The sequence below is a fragment of the Temnothorax longispinosus genome, chromosome 8, assembly GCF_030848805.1.
Source record: "Temnothorax longispinosus isolate EJ_2023e chromosome 8, Tlon_JGU_v1, whole genome shotgun sequence".
NCBI classification, from domain to species: domain Eukaryota; kingdom Metazoa; phylum Arthropoda; class Insecta; order Hymenoptera; family Formicidae; genus Temnothorax; species Temnothorax longispinosus.
This window is the reverse complement of record NC_092365.1, coordinates 17,705,730-17,715,475: the sequence shown is the minus strand read 5'-3', so window position 1 is coordinate 17,715,475 and position 9,746 is coordinate 17,705,730. Positions and strand designations below refer to the sequence as shown.

General features: G+C 41.5%; 1 protein-coding gene across 2 annotated transcripts in view; it reads right to left on the bottom strand.

The window, feature by feature from the left end:
* Positions 1–1,746: 1,746 nt before the first annotated feature.
* LOC139817415 (neural cell adhesion molecule 2) overlaps positions 1,747–9,746 on the bottom strand; it is a 196,980-nt gene continuing 188,980 nt past the window's right edge. Inside the window, exons 11-14 of one of the 2 annotated variants that reach the window (XM_071785483.1) lie at positions 8,373–8,681; positions 6,575–6,901; positions 5,973–6,163; positions 1,747–5,671 (exon numbers count right to left, since the gene is read on the bottom strand). In XM_071785483.1, coding sequence (XP_071641584.1) covers positions 5,393–5,671; positions 5,973–6,163; positions 6,575–6,901; positions 8,373–8,681 — 1,106 coding nt within the window. In that variant the 3' untranslated portion in view covers positions 1,747–5,392. The remainder of the gene's footprint in view (positions 5,672–5,972; positions 6,164–6,574; positions 6,902–8,372; positions 8,682–9,746) is intronic. The other variant, XM_071785484.1, reaches the window with a different exon arrangement.

Genomic DNA, 9,746 nt, shown 5'->3' with positions numbered 1-9,746 from the left:
AGAATAAATTGCATTGTCTCATTAATATTTGATTGTAATGATGTAAAATTTTGTGATTCATCCATAGCTGCCGTGAATAATATTTGTATTATAGAGTCGAATGGACAGGTATTTCTAGCAAAATAGGGTTGTTTATCAATTAGAGTCGGTTGATTTTAACGTTATTACAATTTTTTAATAGCATTGACTTATCAATATCTTTAATACGATTGTTACGATGACGAATATCTGGTTGAGATTTATAATAGTAACTACATTTTTTCTTTACGTTTTCTTTCTGCTCATTTAATTTTTTATTATTGGTTTTATTATTATTATTATTATTATTATTTTGCACAATTTCTTCTTCATTGTTGGGAGATTCTGGGAAATTTCGACAATTAAACTGACAATCTTTCTGATTTTTGATACTCGATACTTAGTATCCATGTGATGGCGAAACAAGTTCTGAATTATTTAAATTTGACAGTATTCTTACTGGTGGATATCACATTCTGTGGGTGATATCCCATTTCATTTTTTAGCAATTTTCAAATTACATTTTCACGAGCGGTTTTTTTGTACTTACCATTAGATGCAACAAGGACGTAAAACTTAGATTTACACAAATAATTTTTATAATTCGTTTATTTGTCACACTCTTGTCACATATGTAGATGAGGACGTCCTAGCTTGTTTATTACTTTCTTAATGATGGTCGAGACTCTTTTCGCTGTTTATCCTTGTCCTGTTCGTCAATTCTAGAGAATTCTAGACCATTCCTATTGTAATATAGAAGTAACCCGTATAAAATTATAATTATTATGCAAATTATTGTCATTTTAAATGTGTCATTATCATTGGTTCTCATCATTATCATCGCAATTTCTAATATATCTGATATTGAAAGAATGTTACTTAAGGCAATTATAATAATAAATAAAAATTTTAGGAGATACATTTTTATATTGTTAAATTACTGTTAACTGTGAAACAACGCTACAGCACTAGTTCCCGTTTTCCGTTTTATATATACGACAGACATCACAGGACCAAAGTATTTTTTCTATTCTATACGTATAATCTCCTGGGCAGTCATTAAGGGCAAAATTAAGGGCTTTGTCAAATTTTTTGGAGTACTTTAGTTTGGTACACAGTACGTACCAAGGATATCTGCAAAATACGTTTTATTAAGATTTAGATAAAATGAAATATTTAGATAAAATAAAAAAATGGAAAAAAGAGTGATATTTACTATATATATATATATATATATATATATATATATATATATATATATATATATATATATATATATAAAATCATTTTCGTTCTTGCACATTATGTAATAGTTTTACTTTCCGTGCCCATGGCCAGCTTAGTCAAGTGTTCAGTGTGGAGTCAATACTGGCTGATCGACTTATTACTCGAAATTCGATTTGCCCGTACCATGAGCTGGTCGCAAAGAGGGCCTGCTCCGGGCACGAAGACAGGCACGTCAGCAAATTTGTTGATCTTTTCTCTATGAAGATAGAGCCGTACTTTTTGAATTTTATATTTTTATTAACTATGCTACATTGATCTATATTTCTGTGCATGCGTTTTAATACCTCAAGCATCTATATGGCTGTGCATGCGTTTTAATACCTCAAGAAAGAAATAAATGGCTCATATTGACATTCAATATGCAAACCGATTGAATCGTCGTTGATCCGCGCGAAGATCACCGCCGGGGGGGGGGGGGGGGGCACAATAATGCGTGCCGCGTGAATAAAAACGATTATTTATTTCAGAATATTTACAATATCAAAAAAACGTTCTGGTATGGGGTACATGAGACTCGTGTGTGGTGGTGGTGGTGTGTCGGAGATAGTCCTAAACTATAAAGTACATATACAAATTTCAATGTCTCGCGCAAGCGGCGGCTGGTCAGATATCCGGTCTCATTTAATACGATATACAAGCAGTGATGCATACAAAACGGTGCAGCGACGCACTCTTACCCTTGAAAAAAAAAAGAAAAAAAATTAGAGAAAAACGATATTCCCTTGGCAGGTCGTGTTTTCGATCGACGCTTGAATTATACATTGAAACGAGTACAACCGACGTCGAAATATCATGTTTTCGCTGAAGATCAACTGCACGATTCACGCGCGATTCGATCTCGACACTCACGTTTATCTTATAGTGCTGGTTGACGATGATGACCGTTTAATTTGTCATTTCGCAGATAACAATGTCTGGCCACCGCCTTACGACATTATGCCTCGCGACGTGTTCGATGGGCGTCGAGAGGTTTCGAATCACCCGAACAGCGAAAAGTAGACCGTGCCTTGAAAATCAACTGTTCACCAGCAAAATACGAAAAACCGATTACTTACTTTCCCTTTGATCTTTCCTTGAATTCGATGCGGACAAAATGGAAGTAATAAAGATATTTTCAAAATAATCGTGTCTCGTTAGCAAAAAAATCCGTTATTATTTATTATTAAAAAGTTCACACGTTTCTCGTAGTATAGTGCGCGTATATAGTGATCACACGTGTGTACGAACAAAATATAGAAAACTTTGGCAGTTTGAATCCAGGTTTTATTGTACGTTCTTTTCATTTCCGTGACATTTCCTCGTTGTCGGATCGTAGAATCTCTTTGTTGCAACGTCCTTTTATATTGCATACGGCTACAATCTCTATGTGTGCAAAAGTTATAACAAGGGGGACGGGGTAGGGGGGCAGGGGGAGGAGAAACGCGCGGATCGGCTGTGTTTCAACGATTACTAAAAATTCTCTTCGACAACATACACTCACAATGTTCCGACATCAATTCCATTAATGGCAGTAATAATAATAATAATCAACGATTTATCTCATTTTTTTTTTAAATGTTAATAGATCTTCACGGGGAGCGACGTATACGTAACGTCTAAGCGATCGAGGAAACAACGTGTTCGCCCTAGAAATTCTTCGCGATAGCTTTTTACGGCTCGTAAAACCTTCGACTTCGCCGTTCTCTACGTTCCTTACACATCGAATAATTCGCTAGATGTCCCCGATATTATCTTCGTCGTTTCCTTCGGCGAACGGAAACGCGGACGCGTGCGCTTCGTTCGTGTGTGGGACCGTATCCTTTGCATATTCATTTGCAAGCACGTATAACAGACTGCAACGACGACGCGACTGCAAACAGTCACAACCTACATTCCCTTTATGGTCAATTTGCGCGAACTTGCGATCTGGTTGGACAAATACCGTGCTGCTTCAACGAAAACTTTCGGCGTCGCCGCGTCGAAAGAGACAGAAATCGCGACTCCGCTCGAAGATAAAAATTCGCTTACAGAGATACGGAAACTCATTTAACGCTTAATAATTAAAACGTGAGAGGAGCAACGCGATTTTCCAACGAAAATAAAGTTAACTTTCGCGCTCTCTGCACGCCTGAAAGAGCTTTGTCTCGAATTCCTGTTTTAGTTTTCTGAAGTAGATCGATACCGTTGCTTCAGCGAGCGTGGAATGCGCTGTAACGTCAGAAAATAAAACATATACAATCATTTCATTGGCAAATTAATTACAATTACGTTATCGAGTTCTAGAACGATTAGATACACGTCGATCTTATTTAGGTATAATATGGGAACATCGAAAGACATATCTCTCTTTTTCTCACGCCGTATAAAGTGCATTCTAATCCTCACGTGAGTCCTTGCAGTCGCAGCAGGATCGTCGCGTGTTCGGAGCGTAATCCTATACGCGAAAAATCAATCTGTACAGATTGCGGTTCGAAGCAAAATGCGGGTATTATCACTTCGCGCGAAAAGGAGAGACTTTTAACGCGCGTCTCACATAATACGTAATACAGCTGAAATGCATCGCCCAGTAATCGACTGCTCGATATCAAAGGGAAGGCTACATGGTCAATTTTCATCTCACCTTCACGGATTAGCGACCCGGAGACGCGACTCGGGCCGCTCTAATCAACGAGATTATCCCTGTATCGTACGGAGGATATGACGAGGGCGCCCTTCAACGAATCTTTGTTTCTCTTCTTCTTTTTTCTCATTTTTTAAAGCTATATGATACAGAGAGGCTGGAAACCTCTGCCGAATGAAGTATCATCGAGATTCACAAGCGTCGAAACAGGCAGTAAGTTAGAAGTGCTATCGCGCGATTACTGTACCACACTTTTTTTTTAGGGCGTAAATCGGGGGCGTCCTCTCCCTATTATATAGAGTAAAGATTCAAGACTTTGAAAAAACAACGTTCATCATACTCGGTACATTTACTTCGAAGGAAGTCGTTACTTTATACATTGTACAAGAGATACTTAATATTACGGTGAAATCCAGAATCCTGCAGACTGAGATGAAAGCGCGACGGGGATTCTTTTCATTTTTATTCTTCATCTATTCCTCTTTTCTCTTTCTCCGTCTTTCGTTTCATTACTCCGCCGCTCTTCGTACGCCTCGTTTCGCACTCGATTCCCGCGGATGGAGATACAAACGATATGTCTCTGACAACTTCGCCTCCCGTTCTCTCTCCCGTACCCGCGAGAGTCCCGGCATTTCGCGTTTACGCGTTGTCAACGTTATAAATAATTACGCCGCGCGCGCGCGCGCGGCGCGAGCGTGACGCGACGGTGATGATCATCCCCCTCAGTGTACGTTATTCTGGTCTGGCGCCTCTCCCCGACGACTTTAACGCATATACATATTTATACTTACATCGACTAGACAAATTGTACAGTGTTGTGTTCATAGTAAAAGTGGGAATAAATCGTTAATATACGCGACTCGTACAAAATATCTTCCGTGTCTCGAGGTATGTACAGGAGTATGTGCGGGCGAGTCCGCGAGCTCGCGCACGCACATTTTCGTAAACTCACTCTCTACCATACGAGATGCCCGGTTGCGGTTCCACCGGGGCTCGGTCACGAGGCTACGCACGAGATTGAGAGAAGCCGGCAGAGCAGCCGGTCGGGGTGTTCGTCGTTCTTCAGTGTAAAAAGGGCACTTGATTCAACAGAGAGATGCAAATCGTGACGTTTGTCGTGGAGTGGAAACGTAAACCTGTCGAACTCGAACCGGCTCGCACGCTCGAAGCGTCTCGGACGACACAGGCGTCGGGAGGGACGTTACAGTTTGGCAAAGGGAATTATCCCCCCCACGAATCGTCCAAAGGAGATCTCAATCCTCAGATCTAGATAACTATAATTGTCCAAACGTCTTTCGGAGTTTTAATTAAAGTTTCGTTCAGTCTTCCTGAAAGACGTTCTAATCTTCGCGCGATCTGTGGATATCTCCTAAACGTTTCCTGGACGCTCGTGTAGTCCGGGATCCGCGGCTATCTCGCGATTGACAACGGCGTGATTCACAGCAGCTCGCTCACGCTGCAGGTGCAGGCCCCGTGTCGGGTGTAGGGTCACACGGAGCTCTCCCTCTTGGCCATCACCACCGGCGTGCCTATCGTCGCGTCCTTCTGCGTCTGGACCGCTGGACAGCATTGGCCGGACACTCGTGTCTCGCAATCCTTCGTCTGGAGCGTGCCGCTCGGACAAGTTCTGGCGACGACGCCCAGACCGGCGTACAACATCGGTGGACTCATTGTCATCGACATCGATTGAACGCTCTGGCTGGGCCAGTGTTGCCTGGGCAGGGTGCAAACGCCGCTCTCGTAGACATCGCTCACCATCGGCTGAAACTGAAACGTGTCACTCATAATTTCCGTATATCTATCGACGAATTGAATCATATATAAAGTCAAAATTATTTAAAAGAGATAATCGAAGGATATTATCGTTATTACGAAAAACGTTTCACGCTGTATTATTGATATTCAATTTAATTATTCAATCTAAGCCTGAATTGTGCAATCGATCCTTTCAATACGTTACTCTCATCGATTGTTTGTCAATGTAAGCTTACTCTGTTATTTCGTTAAATATCTACGGGACATTTGCATTGCACGACATTTACATTATCGAATTTCCAATGGAACTTACGCTTTTGTGCTTTGTTGACAAGTTGGAGAACTCGTGCAGCGGCATGCCGTTACGGATCGTGCAGTAGCCGACGTAACTGCTGTGTCCGCTGATGGAAGTCACCGTCGAGTGCTCTAGAAGGCTCCTCGACGGTGACGTCTCGATCGTTGATACCAGACGTCTTTTCCTCAAGTATTCCGACGGCTCGTCACCTGCGCGAAAATTTCACGATAGTTTTACAACCACCAAAAATTTCGCCGCGGAAAGTTTTACGAGGGTGTAAACACGAACGAGGGAATTTCTGAAACAACCGCGTAAAACGTGCGGAAGAGCTCCATCGGCGAGATTTTCTTTCAATCTTGAAGAAAGTGCTTTTAGATACTTTGTAATTTATACAATTCTCTCGCACCTGCATGCTCCTTTAATTTACTATATCGTATATCGACGTTTTAATTTATGAGTTTTTCCAGAAAATATATCTGTGTTTAAAAAGACAGAATTATGTATTTTCGATTTTTGTTAGTTCTATTATATTTCTTTTAAATTTGTCATCTAGACATGATTTTCATTTCACTTTTCGTAACTTTTCCAAACTTAATACAAGGAATCGCAAAGATACAAACCAGTGATCTGCTGCGGAATAATGTCAGGATTCTTCTCGTCGCTTTCGCTGAGATCGCCGCTGGTTTCCAGCTTTCTGAACGGGCTGCTGGGATGCTTCTCGTCCGCGAGCAAGCTGCATCCCTCCCGGAATCGTAGCTCCCTTTGTATGGGAACGGCTTTCGTCTGCTTCGCGTGATCCTCCATCTGCGACTTGTTCTGCTCCTCCACGTGCGTGTGCTGAACCCGTAAGACGACCATCACTATGATCGCGACGATAATGAGGGCCATCACAACGCCGATCGTCACGCTCAGCATCGGTGTTAGATTGTCATGCTGCCTCGGCCGTTCTGCAAAACGCCCAGTCGAAGAATTGAGAACCAGAGGTGATCGATAGATATATATCGAGAGCACGGGACCATCTAATTACATTATCACGTAATCATTTTAATTAATAGAGGTCGTATTATTATGTCGTTCAGTCTAGATGGTATTATCATGTAACTATTTCAAACAGCTTTCAATCCCGCACTTCGACACAAATGACATTCTCTTTAATGAAAACGCTTTTAAGCACTTTAAAGTTTGGACGTGCGGGCATCGCGGATTTTTAACGAATTACGTGATACAATATAACAGCTTGATGCTACACGAAATGTTAATAACGTAAATGGGCAATGGTTTTCATGAAAATATAAAAGGTGCGTGACACAGGTATCACGCTTGACTTGTTTGCATATCCCGTCGAAATGCAACGAGCAATGCCCCAAATACAAGAGCGCGGGGCGCATTTTATTTTAATAGAGATATATAAAGCGATTCGCGGACCACCCCGGCGGTGGACGAATTAAAAATTACGATAACAATCGCATCAGGCAAACAACGGGAAAATTGTCCGATGGTATTAAATCGCCAATTCCTGACCCGATTTTTCCCGACGGGTTATAAAAGCGCCGGGAGCTTTTTACGCGGCTCGCTCGACGAATTAATATTGAGTCGATAGCTTTTCATCAATTCGGCCAATTGGCAGCGCGAGCGAAGAGCCGCGCTCTGCCTCATCGAACGTGAAATTTTTCCGTAATTACCTAAATCTCGCGTTGTCTTTTGGAATTAACGTTTCGCATAACATCGGACGCACATGGACATTGCACTATAAAAAGAGAGAAACACGTCAAAAATTTCGAGGAGATTAAAAGAAATCAGATCATAAGGATTAAAATTGTGATGATTTATGTTTTCAGTAGTCCACAACGTTATTGAACGATACTTCGTCCATGATCGTATAATTTGATTAGAGATTAATTGAATTCTATAATTTCATTTCCCAGAAATGGACTTTGTTTCTTGTCATGAAAATTCCTTCCAAAAAATGTATGATACAGTCGCGCGATCTCTCCACGATAAAAGAATTCTGCGTTGCAAGCAAAAAGGCTTGAAAACCACTCGTGTATAGGATACCACCACGTAAAATGATGTGATGCTTTCGAGTCAATACTTCCTCGGAACTTTCAAGCAAATCGAATACCGAAGCTTGTTCGGAAGATATTGAAAGCTTTGGAGTTATTAACGTTTCAGCGAGTCTAGCAGGAATTTTTCAAATATATCGAACGAGTATATCAATTTACTTTTTAATATCCAACGCTGTACGCAACGGAACTTACATCGCACTATGTATCTACGCACGTGTTTTTTTCCGTCGAATATTCGATTTTTAGCGCGGGGAAAATATCAGCGTGAAAATATAGCGCGATTGCCGGATCTCGGAGAGATCCGGAAAAGAATTGGGAGAATTCTCTCTTTCTCTCTCTCTGACTCTCTCACCCGACTCGGACGTCAGCTGTTTTTCCGGCAGCCTCAGAGTGCCGGCCTGCACCACCATCGCCTCGCTGCGGCCCTTGTCGTTGTAGGCGTAAATGCAGGCCTGATAAAGGGCGCCGGACTCCAAGTGAGTGACGTTGAAGCGCGGCACGGGCGACGTCAGATTGACACGCAACTCCTGGCTGTTGCTCTCGCGCACCTCCAGCAGAAAGGACTGCGGCAGGCCGCCGTTGAAGCCCTCCGTGCACCGCACGGAAAACGAGTTGGTCGACGTGTTCGAGGTCGTGCAATTGTGAACCATGTCTGGTCGGCCTGTCACGGATAAGGTTTGCCTGCGTTTTTAAAATGCGCCGCGTGCACGGGATCATTTTCGCGCGCTCGTAACAGCTCGTAATGGCCCACGAGGCAGCGATAATATCGCGCGCGGGGGAGTAACTTTCAAGTTCTCCAAGCGCGCCCTTTCGATAATCGATGTACCTTTGCGCGCCGAGATAATTAGGAGAGGTAAGACGGACGGCAAAAGAGAAACGACAGATGAAAAACGATCGTCAAAATTAAAAAGCCACGAAATCGAATTACATAGAGCGAAACAAAATTTTGGATATCCACGATTTTGACGCTTTATATAAATTTTTTTGTTTCGAAAATAACTCGGAACATTTTGTGAATCTCTTTTAATGCTTTAAATTTAATAACTGTTAAAACAATATTGTTCCAAGCTTTGACAGATTCAGATGAAAATATTTGCTTGTTTCCAGTCGATATTGGCCAGGCGAATTGTAGGAATAAATGAATTAACGATGATATAACACCGAAATATTTTCATTTCGCATACCAGCAATAGGAAAAAACCTCTTAAGATTGCAAACAATTTTGCGTTCAGATTAAATCAAAAAGGTATAGCAATTTTTTCCGTCCACTCTTCAATTCTATATTTCGCAAAAAATTGGCTCGTCGTCTTCTATTAAAACTGGTTAATCAATATGAAAGCTACGTTCTTCTATAGTTTAGAAAAATAGAATAACTCTTTTTCCCTCTCTCTTTCTCAAACCGTGGAACTCGGAAGCCCCATAGATACCGGTCAGAGTCGAAAAATTATATAAATAAAAAAAGAAAATACAAAATGCAGAAAAAAAATTGCGCAATAACTTCTCCGTAGTTCCCGAAGTTTGTTTATTTCTACTTTTTACGCTATATTAAAGTGCACTGAATTTTAAGCGAAACTAATTACATAAGTAGAGCGATAACTCTTCAGCGTCAGCAGTTTCTGCAGTTTACTCCAACTTTCAATGCCCAGTTCTTTCTCTCGCGCCGAAATGATGTATAGTCTCATACAGACGGCGCGAAAGGGGAAGGCGTTATGCAACATATCGTCTC